The sequence below is a fragment of the Xenia sp. Carnegie-2017 genome, unplaced genomic scaffold (assembly GCF_021976095.1).
Source record: "Xenia sp. Carnegie-2017 unplaced genomic scaffold, XeniaSp_v1 HiC_scaffold_22, whole genome shotgun sequence".
NCBI classification, from domain to species: domain Eukaryota; kingdom Metazoa; phylum Cnidaria; class Anthozoa; order Malacalcyonacea; family Xeniidae; genus Xenia; species Xenia sp. Carnegie-2017.
In genome coordinates this window covers 11,457,655-11,481,195 of record NW_025813485.1, presented here as the reverse complement: position 1 = coordinate 11,481,195, position 23,541 = coordinate 11,457,655, and the positions used below count along the sequence as shown (strand labels likewise).

Here is a 23,541-nt window from a genome sequence, read left to right as displayed (position 1 = left end):
GACTTTCCACTTCGTTTGCCCGGAAACCACACAGAAATTGGACTTTGCCAGGTTTTTTAGACATTCAAGTCCATGAAGGTTAGTGCAAGAGTTTATAAAGGAATTAAGATGTTTGTTGAATTAAAAGCATTTAAAGCACGACGAAAATCAGCGGCAGACTAATTGTTAACATGTCTATTGATCGAATCCATCGAATCGAAACGTATGTAAATGATGCCGCCGGTCATAATAATATTTATATAAAGCAACACCGAAATGGCGAATGTAATAAAGTTGTGCGTTGGCTTTGTTTTCTAATAAAAACAATTCGCTGTTACCATAAGTTTATTAGTGACGTACAATCCGAAGGCTTACAGAGGACTACAATGGAAGATTTTGGTATTTCTGATGAGACATTTGGTTTACAAGAAACTGATAGTGAAAAACCTTACATAAAGCTTGCCGGCTTGAACGCTCGCAGTAGCACGTTCCTTGTGAAAATTGCTAATCCCAGGAATATTTTGGTGGAAAGTCTTAGCAAGGAAGAGATAAGGGTAGGAAACGAAGTGATTATTCCTTTGAAAGTTCTAGAAGAAGCGGGTGAAGGCGAACTTGAGGCGGAAATCATCGCACCTGGAAACGTCGTCGTCGAATCCAGCTTTGTTGAACGAAAGGAAAACTTGCATCATTTGAGGTTTGTACCTGCGGAGCCTGTTGAGTACATCATTAAGCTCTTCTTCAATGGAAAAGAAATTGGAGCAAGCTTACCAGGATCAACCGTTGCAGATCCCGGGAAGGCTGTAGCCCACGGTGAAGGTATATTCTGATGGATTTCAATTGAAAATAAACAAAATATGCAACGTTGTATCATGTTCTACGATAATTTAGCCGAAAATTACATTTGAATTCATAAATTTTAAAACTATCTCGGAGTATGAACGAAGGTCATAAAGCAAGTTTGTATTTCAGGTTTCACTTTGTTTTCACTTCAGGTTTCGCTTCATAAAGCGAGTTTGTGACTCAGCTTTCACTTTAAAAGATACTTTTAATATATCAAAATGTTTTTGGCGTTTTAAAAAGTTGATACTATGAATTTAAATAGCATGACACTGGGTACTGTTTTAGGTCTCTATCAGGTGCGACTTCATGAGCAAGTGGAATTTTTGGTTAGCCTGCATGGTGCAGGAAAGGGCCAACTTGCAATAACGGCTGTTTCTCCGTTTGGAGAAACGGTCCCCGTGCAAATAAAACCATTGGAAAGCGAAGCAGACACGTACGTCATCTACTACACTCCACAAGAAATAGGCGATCACAAGATCTTCGTCAAATTTGCCGGCGTGAACGTTCGCGGTAGTCCGTTCGTTGTAAAAGTTGCAGATCCCAGCAAGGTTCTGGTGCAAAATCTTAGTGAGGATGAGATGACGGTTGGAAATGAAGTGATTATACCTTTGGAAGTTCTAGAAGAAGCGGGTGAAGGTGAACTCGAGGCGGAAATTCTCGCACCAGGAAACGTCACCGTCGAATCCAGCTTTGTTCAACGAATGGACAACTTGTATCATTTAAGGTTTGTACCTACGGTGCCTGGAGAGTATGAAATCAAAATTCTCTTCGGCGGCGGCTTGGTTCCAGGTCAACCCATGAAAGTGGACGTCACAGAACTGTACATCTCTCCAGATGCTTCCAAATGTATTGTTTACGGAGATGGATTAAAAGAATGTAAGTCTTTTCCACTCAGGGATGGACCCATCACGATTTCTTATTGGGAGGGGAGTTTCAAATAGATTTTGGTGGCTACTTGCTGCCGTAGCGTGTCAGAATTATTTTGTAAATTCTGTTTCCTTTTTTATGATTGGGACATTATTATGATAAATCTGCCTCTATTAAAAACTAATCACAATTGATGTTGCCTAGTTGTGTGCTTTTTTAGTATCATTTTTGTATGTAGGGAGCTTGGCATGTCTCCTGTACCCCTTTTATCCAAGGCTAGAGAGGTGTGCTCACCTCCGCAAATTTAGGAGAGGTGCACACACCTTAACAACCTCCCTCAAATCCATGCGTATTTTCACTACTGAAACCCACTTACATGTGATTCTGGAAATCTAGGGTCGGTTGCGCAAGGGTCTGATTTTTTCAGATTGCTATACTTTCTTCATATAAATGGAACTTTGATTGTTCAGATTTAAATTCGAGGGGTACCTGTTGACTTGCAATGTCAGACTTTTTTGTTATAGTAGATGCTACCTTTTTATCGTGATTGGGTCATTTTATAAAGCTTGCTATCATTTAACTTAATCACAGTCAATTTTGCATAGTTGTTTGGTGTATTAGAATTTTGTTGAGAAATTAACATCCCCTCAATCAAAGCTACGAAGGATGTATACCCCTCCAGTAAATCCATTCTTGAGTTCAGTGTCTCTACGCCCTCAAGTTCTTGTGACAATAATAAAATAATGATTGCATTAACTCTTCACTATGATTTCCTTTTACTTGTAGGTGATGTGAATAAGCCGGGGGAATTCACAGTCGATTGCCGCGATGCTGGTGAAGGGCTTATTACATCCACACTGCAAGGAGTGCAATATACTACTATGTATGTGAAAGTAGAAGATAATGGGAATGGCACATACGATTGTCGATATGTCGCTTCTATCCCGGGTACTTATGCCCTACATGTGCTCTTTGATGGTGACAATGTCCCGGGAAGTCCTTTCACAGTGGAGATCGTTGGTGAGCCAGAATTATCACAGTGCACCGTTGAAGGCAAAGCTCTCACCACTGGTGGCTTTGTTGATGAACCCATCAAATTAACCGTTATTACAGGATCCTCGGACACTGGTGTTTTAGCTGTACGTTGTGACGGGCCTAGTAAAGACTGCGATGCAAATGCTCAAGACAATCATAATGGCACTTATACGTTAATAATTCATCCGACGGAGAGTGGTATGTTCTATGGTACTATGATAATGATTTGCAGGTATGTTTATTGTTCATTGTCTAATATTTGGAATACTTTTTCTCATGTAAAAATTTAGGACTTCACTCGATACACATTGAATGGGGAGGACAACCCGTCCAGGGAAGCCCGTTCGAAGTGAACGTGGTAGACCGTCCAAATGCCACAAATATTGTCGCCGTTGGTCCAGGTGTCGAGAACGGCGTCATCAAAGATTTCGAAGGGAAATTCGTGATCGACACTAAAGGCGCTGGGGCCGGCGCCCTTAAGATAAAAATTCGCGGCCCCAAAGCTTTCGATTTGAAATGTATTAAAAAAAAGCTGAAAGACCGCAACGTTGCAGTGGAGTATAGCCCATCTCAGGCTGGTCAATACGACATAAGCGTCACGTGGTTAGGCGAAGATATATCCGGCAGTCCTTACACGGTTTACATAGCGGAGTCTACAAAAGATGTATGGGACTCTCGACTTTAATGGTTATGCAGATAATAATGCCAACTTGTGTCTATATATACATTATACGTGTCACTCTTTCGTTTATTTTCTAGGAGTGACGAATGCATAAAATTTCGTTAATGATTAGGTGCAATAGGAAAAATATTTTTTACACACCTTTCGTTGTTAAAAATACTTAAAGACATTACGTGCTACCAAGCAACTGTGATTCGAATGTGCAATAACACAACTGAGACGTACAGCGGACTTAGATAAAACAAATTTAAGACTTAACGCAGAAAACAACGAACGACAATCGATTTTCACGGAGAAATATTTTGGTATTTATAGCAATGATTGTTACGTAAGTTGCACAACAAGTCGCAAAAATAATCTCATATAGCTTTTATGTATTATTTATAATAAACTGATATAAATATATAACCTTATAGTGTTCAACACAGATCGCATATGTTAACTATGTCAAATAGATAAGCACTATCTTTTTCATAATTACTTAATTGCCGAAAATGATTTAATAAACGGCTGAAGCTTTCAATAAATTTTAAAGTTCTAGGAGAGGGGCAAGCATCATCATTGGCAAAACGATTATCTCATGTTTTATACAGTTTGTTTTAAACAGTTTGTCGACTCTTGACAGCGTTTTATATGTTTCTAAATTACGCAAAAATAAATAATAAGGGACCTCAGAAAATTGCTGATTTGGGAGGCGGTGGCTATATTTATATATGATTATATATTGTTTAAAAAAAAAGTTTCTCCAGATTTTATAAATAATTTTATTGAGCTTTCGACTCGTGCTTCGAGCCTTCATCAGAATGAAGAAGTTATTATTTACAGTTGCTTTTAGCTTGTAGTTGTAGACGATTAAAGCGTCTAATTGGATTTGGGGGTGGATTAATGTGATTGGATGGGGTGAAATGCGTTGCCATGGGTTTTGGTGTATTGTGGATGTGATTGGTGTTGATATTATCAGAGTGTGTTGTTGTAGTCTTGGTATTGTTTGTAATTCGTTTTTCTTTTTCTTAAGTTGGGAATATATGATGGGTATGTCGATATGTCTGTTTAATGTGTCGTTGTCTTTACTGTACCATGCTTCTTTGAATTCGCGTGCGTGTTTTGTTTGTGAGCGTCCGAGTACTTTAGTTTCTGTCCAGTCGAATGTGTGATTATTTGCGTGGGTATGTTCTGCCCGTAGTGAGTTTGGGTCACGTCGTTTTATGGCGTTTTTTGTGTTCTGTGAGTCTTGTTTCGATTTTCTTTGATGTTTGTCCTGTGTATTGTTTTGAGTAATCTTTGCATGGTATCATGTAGTTCACGTCGGTTGTATCATGGATTGTTGTTTTGTCTTTATATATGGTAAAATATGATTTGAGTTTTTGTGTAGGTTTGTGGGCGACGTTAATATTGAATGGTCGAAGAAGTCTGGCAGTCATTTCTGATGTTCCGTTAATGTATGGTAATGTGACGATTTTTACTGTTTCGTCCGGTTTCTTGTTGCATTTGTCGGTTTGTGTTTTGTTTTGTATTTTTTTTATAGTTTTGTTTATGAAGTTTCTAGGGTAATTGTTTTTAATAAATGTGAAGTATAAGTAGTTGCGTTCTGTTTTCTTGGCTTCTTTGGTGTTACAATGAGTATTTATCCTGTTAAAAAAGTGTTCGAATGCAGCTTATTTTGTGTTGTGTTGGGTGATTGCTGTTGAAATCGAGTATTTGGTCTGTGTGGGTGGTTTTGCGGTATACTTGTGTGTTTAGTGTACCGTCATCTGTTCTGGTTAGTAGGATGTCGAGGAAAGTAAGTTGTTTGTTGTGCTCTTCGTCTTCAGTGAAGGTTATGTTCTTTGCGGTATTGTTTATGATGTGTAGGATTTGTTCAGTTTTGTCTTTCTTGACTATGGCAAAGATGTCGTCGACATATCTTTTCCATAGTCTGATGTTTGTGTTGTTTGTGACTGATTGTGTTTTGAGGTGTTGCATGACGTCTTCTGCGAGGAAAGTGGATAGTGGTGACCCCATTGGTGTGCCTGAAATTTGTCTGTAGTATGTGTTTTGGAAGAAGAATTCAGTGGAGAAGCAAAGGTTGAGTAAGTCCAGGATGTCATTTTTGTCTAGTTGTGTTGTAGCTGGCCAAGTTTTGTCGTTTATTAGTAGTTCGTTTGTAATTTGTTTGGCTATGTCTGGTGGCATGGATGTGAAGAGTGATGTCACGTCGTAGGATATCATGATTTCGTCTGGTCGTAATTTAATGTTTTCAATACTGGCGAGGAAGGTGGTGGCATTTCTGATGGTGTGAGGTGAATTTTTAATTAATGGATAGAGAATGTTTACAAAGATATTTTGAAAGTTCATACGTAGGTGATCCTGGAAGCGATACGATAGGTCAAAGCGGGTTGTTTTCTTTGTGGATTTTTGGATTATCAATTTTTAAACATATGATTATACATACGCAGGCCTTAAGTGATCAAATTCAATATAAAACAATTGCAATTATGAATTAAAACTTATGAGTATATGAAAATGGGCCTCAGTTACGAATCTTCCGCAGCTCCAGATAATCCGTCATGTTTGATCTGATAATCCAAACTTTTTAAGAAACTCACCAGATTTACAATGGTCTCGCTGCCCCCAAGTTACAGCAATAGAGATCTAAAGCTCTCAGTTTTCAACTGTATGAAGCAACATTTTTATGGTTATTCACCGTAATCTCTCGATGAATAAAGCTGTTATCAACTATGAATGATATTTGTTGCGAACACCCCCAAATTGCTCGAGTTTTCTGAATTTCGGCAAACGGAGTGAGGGGGAGGGGAGAGTTCAGAAGAAAATTGTTACAAATTCAGCGAAACGTCATGTAACAACAACATAACAAAATACACCGAAATGGCGGATTTTAAAAAGTGGTGCAAAGCTTAAACTTTATTTTGTTTTCTAAGATACAAAATTCACAGCTACGATAAACCATGAGTGACGTGCAATCACAAGGTTTACAATGGACTTCATTTGAAGATCCTAATATATCTGTTGAGCAAGTTGTTGAACACGAAACTGATAGTGATGAACCCAATCCCAGGATTTGTGAAGACAACAGGGAAAATGAGCCAAATGTGCAGAACAAAACAGAAGAAAACGCGCTCGAAGACGCTTTCGAGCCAACGTTGGTAACTGAATCGTTACCAGCGCATAATAAACCTCGTAATAAAACAGAGAAAGAACTCAGAGAATGTAGATATTGTTCCTATCAAGCAGAAGATTGGCCGGTAAGATTGTAAGAATTCAGTCATTTTGTATTCTCATTCGCCATTCATGCTCAAAATAAGTGATGGAAAACGGTTGTTATTTTTCCTAGTGAATAATGGTTGTGTGGAAACCTTTAATGAAACTTTTTGAAATAATAGCATGCATTGCAAATTATTTTATTAAACAATGCCCAGCCAAAGCCCAGGTGCTAACGGTGATACGTCAGTCGCGTAGCTGGCCTGCAAGTTTGTTCATCTCATATAAATTTCGTTACCATTGTTCTTTCCTTTAGAAATTTAGTGTTTTTAAGTTTGAGTGAACACGAATATTACAAATTTTCTTATCATGAACAAACTTGCTGGCTGCAATTTCATATACCCATCTGGTACTGTAAGTATGTCATTTTAGTGTGCTGGTGTGAAATTCAAATTTTATGGTGTGATGGTGAACACAAATCGATCAATAGTATCAGATTATCAGTAACCATAACGGTTTTAAGCAACTCATACACTTAAAACAAAACAAGTAAAGCCAGGTTTACCACATATCTTGCAAGACAGCCCAATAACAAGTACAGCATGCTTCATTACTCAATTAATTCCCATCCAAACACAAAAGTCACAAAGCTGCTGGTAGGAAAAAAACTTTGGTTCATGCTGATGACCTATTGCATTGAGTGGAGGTTACATATTCACCACTTGTTGAAGATGAAAGAAGTGATGATGAATGGAACATGCATGCAAGGACACAAACAATAAGATATTGCACTTTTGACCTTGTCCATTGTGAATAATGATTGTTGACCACTATATCACCAATCGAAACTATTAAAACATTAAATTTTGCTCATATTGTGGAGTTTTGAATATTTCATGATTCAGAGTCTGTGTCGTACTGGGGGTGTATTGCATGTTTTGTCATATTTGTGTTTCATGGATTAATTATGTGTTCAAAAAATTAAATTTTTATGACAAAACATTGTGCAGTTTTCAAACATGTGTGAATTCAATCCACAAATTTTTTATTGCCAGCAATTTAGCAGACACGTTTTCACCACAAAACACATAAAGAGAGTTGCCGAAGCCTTTAACATAAGATTAACCAAGGATCAAATGACCTGCTTTACATGTGAAGTAAGTTTGTGTCTGTTGTTTTTCGTCCTACATGAAGTATCTGTTATGGAATTCTATTTGATCTACAAGATTCTCATGATTTTTGTAATTTTAAAATTTAGTTTTGTTGCTATATGTCTCGGCACAAGATTTTTATCATTGCCCCCTGAATGGATTATACTCATTTTCTGTGTCCGCAATTTCTCTCCCTCTTTAACAATATTTTTATGACTTCACTATAGTCTTCATTTGTACAATGCAATCGATGCCTTTTTAAGGAATTTTGATTGGCAAGAGTAACCTTTTAAAGTCTGTGATACAGCTGGCTAAATATTTTAAGGAACCTATTATCAAACCTATATCTTAGAACTACTTACCAAAAACCTATCCTTCACAGTGACAATAGGCGCTATTCTACCTGGAAATCAAAGTTCATCACTGTTGCTAGCTCAGGTTCTACTGTGATGAATGCCGCGGTAGTTGCATTGTTGAAAAATGCGTTTAGTGCAAAAAAGGAGAAAAACATGTTTAAAGGTTTTGCCTCCCAAAACTCCTTCAAAAAGCAAACCTTGCTTTTGCCACTAATTATACTTTTGTTTAGCTGGTATTTCGAATGTTTTTTAGTTGTGTAAGGTCACCTGTCAAGGGCCAACAAGTTTCCACGATCATATGACCGGAGGAAGACATGTAAAGGTAATATATTTGTAATGAGGTGGGTATATACATTGAAAATGCTTGCGGTTGTTTCATGGGACGTTTTTCATGTATAAAACTCGCTGTTATTTATTAACCTGGTTGAGAATCTGAAATTCTGAAAACTCTGAAAACTGAAACTCATTATTTATAGCTGGCGATGTTCAAATATTATGTTGTGCTTCTACTTCATTGCTATATGTGGTGTATACACTGGCGGTCGAAAAGAACTGATCACGTTTGTGGTAAAGTTTCAGGGCTGCAGTAAGGTTTTCTTAGCCCCTCTGCACTTAGTGAGTTTGCCCCCCCCCCGCATCGTTATTGTACGCTAGCAGATATTATTCTTGGTCCATATTCTCCCGGCATTTGAAGTTGCATTTTTCGATAGTTGAGAATGCCCAACGCATGCAGATTTAGACTTTCATACAATTGAAGCATGTAAGTGATGTGACACCAATGACTTTTCATTAATGAAATACTATCAAACTGCATTGGATGGCGTAAAGATTTTACCTCATGAAAACAATATATTCTTTGCTATGGCGAGTAAATATCGCAAACAGCATTTGTTTTCGTATTATATTGTCAAATTAAACTCATTGTCAAAATAAAACGTTTGGGCCCCAAAAATTCTGGGGTCCCTACAATTTTTGGTATGCATGTGCATAATATTAAACGCCGTGATTAAATGTGGACGGGTGTCAATTAACGATCGAAATTATCTGCTGTTTCTTTTGGTTGGTATGTCTGGCTATGGTGAATTTTATTCACGATCAGTTCGTTTTGACAGCCATTGTATGATGTCATGCATAACAACAGTAATTTACATCAAATCTTCAAAGTACCTACATCATGTTTTTGCATTTCTGCCATTTAGATACATCAGGTTACTTTAAAAACTTGTGTGACATATTTTATAGTTCGAAAGAATCATTTTGCTGGATATTTTCGCACTCCAATTTGAAAAATTGATCATTTTCATTGTCTGACCGCCAGTATAAAAAAGCTGGTAACTAATGTCATTTTTGACGTCATATCGGGAATTCGTCTGTTGTATTTTGCTTAAAACTGGACGTTTTTTAACATCCATGACACAATTTGCCGTGCACGTGTCTGACCGCCAGTATAAAAAAGCTGGTAACTAATGTCATTTTTGACGTCATATCGGGAATTCGTCTGTTGTATTTTGCTTAAAACTGGACGTTTTTTATCATCCACGACACAAGTTGCCATGCACGTGTTTAATCCGACAAAATAGCTATGCTAGTTAGGAGTTAATGTGTAGAATACAGCATTTTCTTAAAGCGTGTTCCCGATATGTGACGTCTGATCTGAGATAAAGTTTTTCTCATAGTTTTTCTAATTTCACGGTCAAGCAAATAATAACCGACATTCAGCTGCAGAAAATGCACGAAGGTTGAATTTTGGAATTGTAAAATATGTGTATTTAGAAAAGTTTGACACGACGGCCATAATCAGACGTGTAATTCACCGATTTTTGAAGAAAAAATTGCATTTACGAATTACGAGCTACAATTATGGACCAGTTTGTGTCTACTTTACTTGCTGTTACCAGAGAAACGCTCATTTGATAGCGAACCTGATGGCTTGATTGTCGTATTTCTGTTGTGTTTCTGGGAAAGACTGTATCGCGAGGTCAAAGCCATGCTCTGTTTTCATAAAAATGTAAAAAGAAATAGTGGAATTGTATTTGTATATTATATGTCAAAAATTGGGCTATCTTTGCTAGTGGACCTGACCATACACTGGGGCACACAATGTGCTATGGGGATGTGACGTCCCCCAGCATTCTTTGTAATATGTTTACAAAGTCGTTCTTGAAACTCTTACCGTGGACGAAAAAATTTCGTCCGGCAAAAATTTGGAGTTTTTCTATCGAATAAAGATACCAAAAAAATCTTTGCCGAATAAAGATACTACAAAAGTCCTCGACCCCCACAATTTTTGGGAGTTTGTGCGCCACCCACCCCCGGATAGGAAATATGCTGTCTATTTATTATCCTAACAACAACAAAATCTCCCTCATTTTGTATCATGTTGCAGAACCTGTTACAACAAGTCGCTCAGGAGGAAAGTAAAAGTAAAACAGGTTGAGTGACGATGCTCTTGCATCATTCCTTGTAATTTCCAAATATGATCATTGCTATGGATTTGATTGCTATGGATTTGATTGCTACGGATTTGATTGCTATGTATTTGATTGCCAAAATGACATGAGCCATGCTCTCGCTTAGACTTTGGAGTAATGCGTGTTACGATAGAATTTCAGTCACGCATGATCGTCTATTTTGTTGGGGCCATTCGGATAGCGCTATCCATTTGGATAGCAGCTTTTTCAAGAGCGTTTGGTTGTATGTGCTTAAGAACTAATCATTACGTTTTTCTTTAACTAAAAACCAGGGATGGATCCAGGATTGTTTAGTAGACGGGGGGAGGGGGTTGAAATTAATTTCAAAGGCTTATTTATGATTTGAATATGTGCTCCATTAAACATATATCAAAATTGTTTTTTCTTTGTTTGATATATTGATATTTTTCCATAGAAATTGTCACTCCTGCTTCACCCCGTCTTGCCCAGGCTAGAAAGCGGGGGAGGAGTGGGGGGGGGTGGGGCGTTGCGCACCCTAGCAAATCTATCGTTGCTAACTACTAAATTAAATTTTAACTTCAACTTACACGAATACAGTTATTTGATAAATCTAGTTGTCCCATATGTTTCTTTTATCAATTTCAGGCTTAAACTTTGTGTACCTTAATGCATGAAAGTGTTAAAAGAAATACGTGGGACAACTAAAGTTATCACATAACTGTATTCGTGTTGTCGTATCTTGGAATTTTTTACTTCTCGTGTAACTTGTATCATAAAAGGTAAACATCATATGATACTACGGTTGGGCAATAATCAAAAAATCAGCTCATGATTATTTTTGAGGAAATTATCACGATATTCGATAATATCGTGATAAATACAATAAAAAAAGCACCACCTAATTTTTAAATTTTGATCAACAAAATGAACTAAAACAACAAAGATTTTATGATAGTTACTCAATATTCAATAACAGTTACCGGATGATACGAATGCCGTTGGCACGCACCGCAAGCGAAGCCTGCAATTTCATTGTTTAGCGGATCAATACATAAATATCTGTGATTAATTCTAGCTTATATACATTTTGTTGTATTATTTTGGTAAATTCGTATTCGAGAAACATTTTTTCGGAATAAAAAGAATCATTTCAGGTTTTATAAATGTACACAAAATGAAAACAATATCATGATAGTCATCACGCATGACGATAACTTCGATAAATCGTTACTCTAGTTTCCTCCTTCGGTACGATAACCGCCTAATAAAACTATCGCGATAAATCGATTTATTGAAATATCGCCCAACCCTTTATGATACAAATGTAAATTTTATACTCTGTATGACGCGATGTTTATTTATTTTAGGCAAAATGGTGACTAGCATTTTGGCGAATTCGAAAAAACCTTACGACAGACCTGCAAAACCAAAGGCGAAGACTAAAGCTGTTGCATCGCCCACCACACAATTCGCAAACCATCCCCAGCCTTTAATAGGTATATTGAAATCTTATTCGTACATTACTATGCGATGCATCCATCTTTCGGTGCCAAGACTATGTCATTGATTTCAATATGTCAAATAGACGCGGGCACGAATAATGTTATTTTAAGCATTGCGACTTGTCTTCTTGGTTTTTGCATTTTTGTGGAAATTGTTAAGTATAGTCAAATCTCTTGTATGCGCGCACTCTAGAGACCAAGACTTTGTGTCCGCTTACTGACGGTGTCAGCTAAAAAAGGTAACCGTTAGTAGAGTTTTCACTGTTCATATTTTCGTGTATGAATAGCCACGTGGACGACTGTTTTAGAAAAGCATTTCTTCGAACGGTATTTATGAGATGGAAGTTAAGTCTTTGAAAAGGAATATGTGCGATATGTATTAAAATATATTGCTTGGCCATAATACAAAATATATCGAACATCACGTTGCTTATTGAAAATATAAACACTGAAAAAATATTCGAAAAACAGGTTCGCATTGCGTACATGTGCGTAACCCTCAAAACAAATACATGGCTCTAAAATGAAGTTGATCGATGAACAAATCATATCATATCCTTCGCATATATAGACACTAACTACTGACTTTACAATATTACAAAAATGTACATAGGGACGTGTTATTTTTGTATTAACTTTTTCTCCTGCATTTTGTTAAGAGTATATGGTCTAGATATTCGATGATTCCAGACCGACGAATCATGAAACTAGCGATTAACCAATCCCTTGAAGGCGGAAGGCTTAGCATATTTTAGATCTTTTATCCTGGATAGAAATTGCCATGTCTTACTCCTACGTATGAACAAGGATCCACAGTACTAAACTTTTTGCAAATAAATCGAGATTCTAGTGTTTTTCCCGAATTATTTCTTCCGTTTTCGTTACCTCTGTGCGAGAAAATGTATAACTTGTGTAAAATGTATTTATTAGGGTGAAAAAATTTTGCGAGAGGTTATTTCCTGACACTGTATATGGTTTGTGTTCGTACAATTTTCCTTTCGTTTATAAAATGTTATAAAACGATAGTTCGATGTGAATGTACATCCTGTCGATGACCGAAACATCCGTTTATTCATATATTCACCGACCTTGTGCTTTCTCTTCAAGCTGCTGCTTCATTCTTTTTAAAAGGTTTTTGAACATGTTTCTGTCTTGAGCACGTGCTTATTCTGACGCAAATTTGTTTGTGACCATTGAAGTGAAGCTACAAACGATGCTCTCGACTGTTTCATGTTAAGTGTCTGTAACCAATGGAGTGAAGTTACAAACGATGCTTGCGATTGTTTCATGTTAAGTGTCTGTTATCTGCTCGCGTTGTAAAGTGTAAAATATATTTTGTAAATTAGTAGCGATGCTTGTTTTATGAGGGAGTCTTTCGTATTAAATTGCTCTACATGGCAAAGAATGCGGATATAGGCTACGTACACGTACGCTGCGCGTACCTATTCTTATCGAAAACTTAAAGAATGTGTTTCAACCAAGATGCATTGCGTGTTAATCACAGCGTGACGCCCATTTTGTGGGTCGAGAAAATAGCGGATTTTGTTATTGTAGTTCGTGCAACTTAGGCAAAGGATAATAATGTGAACTAGAGTTTTTAATCAATGTTTTTTCGCTAACTTTTCATATAAATTGGATCATGTTGTGACGAAATTGAATTCAGTGTGCCGCAAGCTCAAAAAGTAACGATGTAAACATAAACAAGTGCGCGCAATGCATCTTGGTTGACACAAGTTCTTTAAACGGTGGACTACGAAACCGTCGAAGCTATATCGCTGTTTGTGGTGGACAATTGAGGAAATATTTAGGGAGGGAGAAGTGGCAAAATCCGTCAATTAATAGATTAAAATTTCAAACTCATGAGGGGCTCATGGGATGATTTTTTATTTCAATAACTCAAGTTTAAAAACTGACTAAAAATATCTCAACATGTAGCATGTATTTCGAAAATATTTTGGGGGACTACAGCAGTCGCTAGTGCCCGCCATTGCTTCTGGTGCATATGCGTTTTGAAATTGCATAATGTCTCCACTCGTGTTCCTCTTTACGTCATAGTGGCGTAGCAAACTTGTTAAAGGGGGAAGGGTGGCACAAATTCACATATGGTTTCCTTGTTGTACAAAAAATTGATTTCCAAGGGGCATAATACGTTAGAACGTGCATATGTGAACGTGTGTTTGCCGCCCCTCCCCAAATATCGAGTTTGCTGGGTTACTGATTGTATGATTGCTACAAAAGTTTCCTACGTATTGAGCGGAGGGAAAGTTTCGGACGCAATATCGCCGCGACTGGTGCCGTTAAACGACAGCATTAATTGTTATGCATATGTACACTCGACTATTTCATATGATAACATGATGCGCGAATGACACCGGGAGTACGCTTTTAATGGCACTTGTTTTAACACTCACCAACAGGCCTGGAGTACGTTACGGAAATCCAGGCTCCTGAAAATGTGGTTAAATACGAGTGCTCTGCGTGTAAAATGAAATTTGACAATGGTGTTAAATTTCTTCACCTGGTCGGACAAAAACATCGTTTGAATGTGTTGGTAAGTGGGGACTTCTCATTTTCACCTCTACATGTATGATCTGTTTTGAAAAATACTCTGGAACCATGTACATATGCAAAACCATGCGGGTAGTTGAAAGTTGAAACCGAGGACAAATATGGTCTCTCATGGTCAATATGTTGAATCTGAGTCGACCAAAATTATTTGTTGTCGGTCTATGTACTTTAGGGGCGTAGCCTGGAGGGTAAAATGGGGCAGTTGAACCCTTTCATGGCAATTTGAAATTGACAGCTGTATAAGTTGCTTTTTTAGACACGTCCTTAGCGACTTTCCCCCTTCTTAAATCTTACGTGCTCTTGTATTTGTCGTGGTTTCACTGTTGGCACAGTGTTCAGGCGACAAGACAGGACGAATTTTAGCCATTTTAGATGTTTCTGTTGATCTAGCATTACGCGTAGATTTTCAAAACACTTTTCGTCAATGGCTCGTGGAAGTGCGGTCGATTGACGCATTCTATGCCGTTCTCTGTAATTATATAAGTATAGGATTTGGAGCCTCTGTTGCCTGAAAGCATACTTAGATTGAAATAGGGATTTATATGTTAAAGAAAATTGGTACCATGCATGTGTCGTGACGACAACGCTGCGTTTTTTATTGTTTAGAAAATAAAGCGGCCTGAGTTTGCGAAACAGTTGAACAGCGGTGGTAAAAAGCGCTCGGCTGAAATTTCAACTGAATGCCTTAAAGAAGCGATGGCTTTGGAAATGGAAGAAGGACGGCAAGAAATAAAAGTTAAGGTCGAGAAGTTGCCCGTTGGCAATCAGCAAACAGTTAAAGGTATATTCATTTTAACAACATGCTAATGTGTCTCGACGTATCGACCAATATTTCTAGCTGGATTAATCAGCAACTTACTTGACTGCCACAGAAAGGAAAACCTATTCTTAAGTGCTTGGCGACCACGCGCACTAGTGTCCATCGACATTTTTTCCTGACTTACCTCGTGAATGCATTGCTATTTGAGTACTTATTTTTGCGTCTTTCTTTTTAAATTTTGGTATCTGCGTATGTCAAAGTGCTTATGAAATAGAATTCGTTTCTTGTTTTCTTATTTGAATAATGCTTAAAACTGTAATGTATTTTAATTTTTTACATTTTTTTAAGACTCGTAGAGATTTATGAGCTATGATTTAAAAAAGAAAAGATGTTTACTGTGTTGGTACAGGCTTATGCAAACCAAGGAGACCTTTGAAAGAACTCGAGAGCAGATCTGTGCATGCCCGGGACAGAAGGTCAAGGCAGGGGCGTAGCCAATTTTGATATAATCATGTTCTGCCTTATTAAGCTCCTTTGAAATCGATTGTTTTCTACGGGTTATCACAGACATATATGAATACTGCCCCTCAATTATTGATACTGGCTACCCTACTGGTCGACCTGCTCGAGGTCTACCATGGATTTGATTGATTGAGCTCCGATTAGTTTGCATACGCTGATGCCTCCTCAGTTATAGACTAATCACCGCACATGTTGTATTGTTGTTATTTGTAAAGTCTATTGAAAAACCTTTCCCTAACGTCGACGGCGCGTGTTAGTGTTTACGTCAGCCTAATATTAGAGAAAGGACGAGTTTCACATGATATTCGAAAGCAAGGAAAATTTTTGTCCATTACCCTACTTATATCACTCAGAGTGAGAGTTCCTCGATTATCATGTCTTAATTAAACTTTCCAAAATCTTTGCGTGTTTAGCTCGTGGAATACGCGATGGGAGCTCGCCTGCCAAAAATGTGCGAGGAAAAGGAAATGTGAACAGGGGCGTCTCGAACATTAGACCACAAAATTTGCCATCGCAAAGAAGCGCATTCAATTTCCGCGGGTCTTATGAAAGTGCATCTTTTTCACCAAGTCTTTCTTACGAAAATTACAACAACGCCCATACTTCGACGTTTCGTCAAATGTCTTTCAGTGAGAGCTACCGTGCTGCTAACTATGGTGGCGATTCTGGACAAAGGTTGGTTTAGTAATAGGATTTATGATTTACATAGCAAGACTACTGTAATCAGATTCGTTGAGCGGAGTGCTATTTTTCATGAAAAGTACTTGAGAGAATTGCACCACAAACGTTTGTACTATCTTGTTATTCCAAAGGAATGTTGCATGTTGGCAAAGGTAGACGAAGTTTTACGACTTGAAAGTTGCAGTCGTTTTGTCTTTGAGCATGACAGGTTGCAATCATCTTGTGTGAACAAAACAGGATGCAGTCATTTGTTGTGAGAAAAACAGGTTGCAGTCATCTTGTGTGAGAAAAATAGGTTGCAGTCATCTTGTGTGAGATTGCAGTCATTTTTTGTGAGAAAAACAGATTGCAGTCATCTTGTGTGAGCAAAACAAACTGCAGTCATTTGTTGTGAGAAGAACAGGTTGCAGTCATCTTGTGTGAGAAAAACAGGCTGCAGTCATTTGTTGTGAGAAAAACAGATTGCAGTCATCTTGTGTGAGCAAAACAGACTGCAGTCATTTGTTGTGAGAAAAACAGATTGAAGTCATCTTGTGTGAGAAAAACAGGTTGCAGTCATTTGTTGTGAGAAAAACAGGTTGCAGTCATTTGTTGTGAGAAAAACAGATTGCAGTCATCTTGTGTGAGAAAAACAGTTTGCAGTCATCTTGTGTGAGAAAAACAGATTGCAGTCATCTTGTGTGAGAAAAACAGGTTGCAGTCATCTTGTGTGAGAAAAACAGATTGCAATTATCTTGTGTGAGAAAAACAGATTGCAGTCATCTTGTGTGAGAAAAACAGATTGCAGTCATCTTGTGTGAGAAAACAGGTTGCAGTCATCTTGTGTGAGAAAAACAGGTTGCAGTCCTTTGTTGTGAGAAAAACAGGTTGCAGTCATCTTGTGTGAGAAAAACAGGTTGCAGTCATTTGTTGTGAGAAAAACAGGTTTCAGTCATCTTGTGTGAGAAAAACAGATTGCAATTATCTTGTGTGAGAAAAACAGATTGCAGTCATCTTGTGTGAGAAAACAGATTGCAGTCATCTTGTGTGAGAAAAACAGGTTGCAGTCATCTTGTGTGAGAAAAACAGGTTGCAGTCCTTTGTTGTGAGAAAACAGGTTGCAGTCATCTTGTGTGAGAAAAACAGGTTGCAGTCATTTGTTGTGAGAAAAACAGGTTTCAGTCATCTTGTGTGAGAAAACAGGTTGCAGTCATCTTGTGTGAGAAAAACAGATTGCAGTCATCTTGTGTGAGAAAAACAGGCTGCAGTCATTTGTTGTGAGAAAAACAGGTTTCAGTCATCTTGTGTGAGAAAAACAGGCTGCAGTCATTTGTTATGAGAAAAACAGGTTTCAGTCATCTTGTGTGAGAAAAACAGGCTGCAGTCATTTGTTGTGAGAAAAACAGATTGCAGTCATCTTGTGTGAGCAAAACAGACTGCAGTCATTTGTTGTGAGAAAAACAGATTGCAGTCATCTTGTGTGAGAAAAACAGGTTGCAGTCATTTGTTGTGAGAAAAACAGGTTGCAGTCATTTGTTGTGAGAAAAACAGGTTGCAGTCATCTTGTGTGAGAAAAATAGGTTGCAGTCATTTGTTATGAGAAAACAGATTGCAGTCATCTTGTGTGAGCAAAACAGGTTGCAGTCATCTTGTGTGAGAAAAACAGATTGCAGTCATCTTGTGTGAGAAAATAGGTTGCAGTCATCTTGTGTGAGAAAAACAGGTTGCAGTCATCTTGTGTGAGAAAAACAGGTTGCAGTCATCTTGTGTGAGAAAAACAGGTTGCAGTCCTTTGTTGTGAGAAAACAGGTTGCAGTCATCTTGTGTGAGAAAAACAGGTTGCAGTCATTTGTTGTGAGAAAAACAGATTGCAGTCATCTTGTGTGAGAAAAACAGGTTGCAGTCATCTTGTGTGAAAAACAGGTTGCAGTCATTTGTTGTGAGAAAACAGGTTGCAGTCATTTGTTGTGAGAAAAACAGGTTTCAGTCATCTTGTGTGAGAAAAACAGGTTGCAGTCATCTTGTGTGAGAAAAACAGATTGCAGTCATCTTGTGTGAAAAACAGGCTGCAGTCATTTGTTGTGAGAAAAACAGGTTTCAGTCATCTTGTGTGAGAAAAACAGGCTGCAGTCATTTGTTGTGAGAAAAACAGGTTTCAGTCATCTTGTGTGAGAAAAACAGGCTGCAGTCATTTGTTGTGAGAAAAACAGATTGCAGTCATCTTGTGTGAGCAAAACAGACTGCAGTCATTTGTTGTGAGAAAAACAGATTGCAGTCATCTTGTGTGAGCAAAACAAACTGCAGTCATTTGTTGTGAGAAGAACAGGTTGCAGTCATCTTGTGTGAGAAAAACAGGCTGCAGTCATTTGTTGTGAGAAAAACAGATTGCAGTCATCTTGTGTGAGCAAAACAGACTGCAGTCATTTGTTGTGAGAAAAACAGATTGAAGTCATCTTGTGTGAGAAAAACAGGTTGCAGTCATTTGTTGTGAGAAAAACAGGTTGCAGTCATTTGTTGTGAGAAAAACAGATTGCAGTCATCTTGTGTGAGAAAAACAGTTTGCAGTCATCTTGTGTGAGAAAACAGATTGCAGTCATCTTGTGTGAAAAAACAGGTTGCAGTCATCTTGTGTGAGAAAAACAGATTGCAATTATCTTGTGTGAGAAAAACAGATTGCAGTCATCTTGTGTGAGAAAAACAGATTGCAGTCATCTTGTGTGAAAAACAGGTTGCAGTCATCTTGTGAGAAAAACAGGTTGCAGTCCTTTGTTGTGAGAAAAACAGGTTGCAGTCATCTTGTGTGAGAAAACAGGTTGCAGTCATTTGTTGTGAGAAAAACAGGTTTCAGTCATCTTGTGTAGAAAAACAGGTTGCAGTCATCTTGTGTGAGAAAAACAGATTGCAGTCATCTTGTGTGAGAAAAACAGGCTGCAGTCATTTGTTGTGAGAAAAACAGGTTTCAGTCATCTTGTGTGAGAAAAACAGGCTGCAGTCATTTGTTATGAGAAAAACAGGTTTCAGTCATCTTGTGTGAGAAAAACAGGCTGCAGTCATTTGTTGTGAGAAAAACAGATTGCAGTCATCTTGTGTGAGCAAAACAGACTGCAGTCATTTGTTGTGAGAAAACAGATTGCAGTCATCTTGTGTGAGAAAAACAGGTTGCAGTCATTTGTTGTGAGAAAACAGGTTGCAGTCATTTGTTGTGAGAAAAACAGGTTGCAGTCATCTTGTGTGAGAAAAATAGGTTGCAGTCATTTGTTATGAGAAAAACAGATTGCAGTCATCTTGTGTGAGCAAAACAGGTTGCAGTCATCTTGTGTGAGAAAACAGATTGCAGTCATCTTGTGTGAGAAAATAGGTTGCAGTCATCTTGTGTGAGAAAAACAGGTTGCAGTCATCTTGTGTGAGAAAAACAGGTTGCAGTCATCTTGTGTGAGAAAAACAGGTTGCAGTCCTTTGTTGTGAGAAAAACAGGTTGCAGTCATCTTGTGTGAGAAAAACAGGTTGCAGTCATTTGTTGTGAGAAAAACAGATTGCAGTCATCTTGTGTGAGAAAAACAGGTTGCAGTCATCTTGTGTGAGAAAAACAGGTTGCAGTCATTTGTTGTGAGAAAAACAGGTTGCAGTCATTTGTTGTGAGAAAAACAGGTTTCAGTCATCTTGTGTGAGAAAAACAGGTTGCAGTCATCTTGTGTGAAAAACAGATTGCAGTCATCTTGTGTGAGAAAAACAGGCTGCAGTCATTTGTTGTGAGAAAACAGGTTTCAGTCATCTTGTGTGAGAAAAACAGGCTGCAGTCATTTGTTGTGAGAAAAACAGGTTTCAGTCATCTTGTGTGAGAAAAACAGGCTGCAGTCATTTGTTGTGAGAAAAACAGATTGCAGTCATCTTGTGTGAGCAAAACAGACTGCAGTCATTTGTTGTGAGAAAAACAGATTGCAGTCATCTTGTGTGAGAAAAACAGGTTGCAGTCATTTGTTGTGAGAAAAACAGGTTGCAGTCATCTTGTGTGAGAAAAACAGGTTGCAGTCCTTTGTTGTGAGAAAAACAGGTTGCAGTCATCTTGTGTGAGAAAAACAGGTTGCAGTCATTTGTTGTGAGAAAAACAGATTGCAGTCATCTTGTGTGAGAAAAACAGGTTGCAGTCATCTTGTGTGAGAAAAACAGGTTGCAGTCATTTGTTGTGAGAAAAACAGGTTGCAGTCATTTGTTGTGAGAAAAACAGGTTTCAGTCATCTTGTGTGAGAAAAACAGGTTGCAGTCATCTTGTGTGAGAAAAACAGATTGCAGTCATCTTGTGTGAGAAACAGGCTGCAGTCATTTGTTGTGAGAAAAACAGGTTTCAGTCATCTTGTGTGAGAAAAACAGGCTGCAGTCATTTGTTGTGAGAAAAACAGGTTGCAGTCATCTTGTGTGAGAAAAACAGGTTGCAGTCATTTGTTGTGAGAAAAACAGATTGCAGTCATCTTGTGTGAGATTGCAGTTATCTTGTGTGATGAGAAAAACAGATTGCATTCATCGCGACAGTTTATCAACCGTGAACTTTTAAGAATTATGTCGTACTACATTACCCTGCATTTCATTACATTAAACGTTAGACTGTACATTACTTTTAATATCGATGTTCTTTTTCTAGCTCTCAATACGGACAGACGTATACAAACCTTATCGCACCGTCTTCGAATCAAGGTTACTTACCGATTTCACCTGCCCCTCCCCATATCCTGTCGCATTCTAAAGCGGAAGTCTTTGTAAAAGTAAGTTGAATTTTAGTAATGATGAAAATAGCCAGTTTCTCATGTCTTTGAACATTAATATTTATACGCTTTTATCGCTTCCTTCGCCATTATTAACAAATTTATAAATCAACCCATTATTCCGCCGTTCCACCAATCATGTTGAGCTCCGTTTTCTAAGGGTATAAATAACAAACCACTTACAGTTTGTCAAATAAATGGCCATGCGCGTAGAGCGCATGCTGAGTTATGATTTATTAATTTTTACAAATTTAAGGAGTTGAATTTAACGTAAGAATGCTTGAATAATTATTTTCACAGAAAAGTTGGGGGATAAAAACACCCACTCCAAATGCATGTCAGTGATAAGTCCTGCAACTGTTCATAAGAAAATGTAAATGTTTCATGACGTGATGAAGGATGGAGGGGGTGGATGATCCTTTGAGAGACCTGGGCCTTGGTGTGACTTGTTCTTCATCTTTATACATAACTACAACATGCCCCGTGCATGTATGCGTGATTGGAATTATGCAGAATGTATCAACTATTTCCTGTAAAAACCTATTTGCGTCATATGAAGTATCGCTAAAACCACCAAAGGCATGATACGAATAAAAAACTTCACCCCGAAAGCAATAAAACTATTATTCGCGTGGGAAATAACTCCTTAACGGCTTCAACAGTGCGTAACTAAATAAATAAGCACGAAACCGAATAGTTTGAGTTGATGCTGTGCCCTTTTCAATTTAGAAATCCCCGTGTCTCGCGAATGCTCTTGGAGACTTGGTAAGTGATCTGCTAACTGAAAATGTACCGAATCTTTAATGAGCTGTGTATTTTTTATGGGTTTAACATCATTTCAGTCCGATTTGATAAAAACTAACGACGATGCCTCCATGGCTCTTCAAGTTTCCAATGCACTAACGAAAGCGCTGCTGCAGCTCAAAAGAGCCAGTGGAAGGGAATAATCAGTCACGACACATCAGGTAACATGTTAATAGCATTCATGTAGAATTGCGGAGCCATAGTTAGCACAACTGATGTGAGGATCTTTGTTTTCCTCTAAACTCTTGCTATTTGCTCAATTCGTGTTGTAACTAATTAGTAAATATGGATTTTTCTTGCAAATTTGATGTCGACAAAATGAATGTCTTGATCAGAGCACTGTCCAACTCGATAATTGGCGGGGAGGATATTCATACGTACATGCAGGTTTTAAGTTCCTTTGAAATTACTCACATTTATGAATCATAACATGCATACACGAATGTTGCCTGCACGCTGTACTGAAAATTGAAAATCATGCCCTGTGACGTCACAGGTTTAGTAAATTGGGCATTTCCAGAATTTCAAGGTGTAAATAGATAAATAGATAAATATAAAGTTCACTTTAAGTTCAAAATAAATATTTTCATACAGGGTGCACCCAAAAACTGTTGATTTTAAAATAAGCCGACGTTTAGAATTTGCATGATTTAGCAATAATTGATCCCCAAAGACCTGTAAATGCAAATGAATACAATAAATACGTACCAATTGCGGCTATACCGTACGACATTGCAAATTTCAAACATAAAAATTCATTTGAACAGGTCTTTGGGGGATCAATTACTCATGCATCGTGCAAATTCTAAACGTTGGCTGATTTCAGAGTTGAGCAGTTTTTGTGATACACCCTGTATAATGCGTTTTTATCGACGAGCAAGCTTGCGTGATCGTGTCCGTATAACCCTTCAAGTGTTCAGTATTCGGGGGGGGGGGCTATGCAAACGTTGTGTAGGTTTCGGTTGTGACCTACCGTTAGCAGCATGTAAATGATGAATTTATGTATTTATTGTTTACTATGTAGATGACAAATACCGTACAGGCGAACATTTTTATACAGGGGGGAGGGTGCGGTAGGTAGATTTTCAATCTTGAATGACCGAATTTACCCTATTTTCCAGCAAATGTTGCCCGACTGGCCTTTTATGCCCAACATTAGGGGGGTACCGCACCATTAGCCTGTGCAAAACAGATCTAAGCTGAAGCTATCAAATCAATCAAAACAATCAAAGAGAATTTGCAGATCCGTCATGAGTACAATTTAGACGAAAAATTAAAACGTTTGTTTTAAATTTTTCTGTTTCCATTATTGTTATTTTATAAAAAAAATAAAAGATGTTTTTCGTGTTTGTACAGGCTTATGCTAATCTCGAAGACGTTATTGAGAACTCTCGAGCAGGTGCAACCTTCGACCTTTGGTCTCAGGTT

General features: G+C 37.9%; 2 protein-coding genes across 3 annotated transcripts in view; both read left to right on the top strand.

Annotated features, from left to right (window-relative positions):
• Nucleotides 1-222: 222 nt before the first annotated feature.
• On the top strand, nt 223-3,926 carry LOC124447464 (filamin-A-like). Its single transcript, XM_046998410.1, has 4 exons — nt 223-795; nt 1,105-1,695; nt 2,473-2,919; nt 3,012-3,926. Exons 1-4 carry the CDS (start codon nt 366-368, stop codon nt 3,404-3,406), a joined length of 1,863 nt encoding a protein of 620 aa, XP_046854366.1. The 5' UTR covers nt 223-365; the 3' UTR covers nt 3,407-3,926.
• Nucleotides 3,927-6,256: 2,330 nt separating this feature from the next.
• The window catches only part of LOC124445517, a 41,335-nt gene continuing 24,050 nt past the window's right edge, over nt 6,257-23,541 (top strand). The window contains exons 1-11 of one of the 2 annotated variants that reach the window (XR_006948184.1): nt 6,257-6,645; nt 7,657-7,758; nt 8,362-8,430; nt 10,495-10,540; nt 11,908-12,036; nt 14,460-14,593; nt 15,217-15,391; nt 16,306-16,567; nt 21,189-21,309; nt 22,039-22,074; nt 22,152-22,274. Coding sequence is in view for 1 of the 2 variants with exons in the window: in XM_046996238.1 (XP_046852194.1) it covers nt 6,349-6,645; nt 7,657-7,758; nt 8,362-8,430; nt 10,495-10,540; nt 11,908-12,036; nt 14,460-14,593; nt 15,217-15,391; nt 16,306-16,567; nt 21,189-21,309; nt 22,039-22,074; nt 22,152-22,256 (1,476 nt within the window). In the remaining variant the exon portion in view is untranslated. Of the gene's footprint in view, nt 6,646-7,656; nt 7,759-8,361; nt 8,431-10,494; nt 10,541-11,907; nt 12,037-14,459; nt 14,594-15,216; nt 15,392-16,305; nt 16,568-21,188; nt 21,310-22,038; nt 22,075-22,151; nt 22,475-23,541 lie in introns of those variants that run through there. The other variant, XM_046996238.1, reaches the window with a different exon arrangement.

Bases quoted from the DNA above. Each gene is read 5' to 3' on its own strand.
- LOC124447464 (XM_046998410.1), top strand. From the start codon at position 366: ATGGAAGATTTTGGTATTTCTGATGAGACATTTGGTTTACAAGAAACT. The intron at 1,696-2,472 runs GTAAGTCTTTTC...TTTTACTTGTAG, and splicing joins CGGAGATGGATTAAAAGAAT to GTGATGTGAATAAGCCGGGG. The intron at 2,920-3,011 runs GTATGTTCTATG...GTAAAAATTTAG, and splicing joins AATTCATCCGACGGAGAGTG to GACTTCACTCGATACACATT.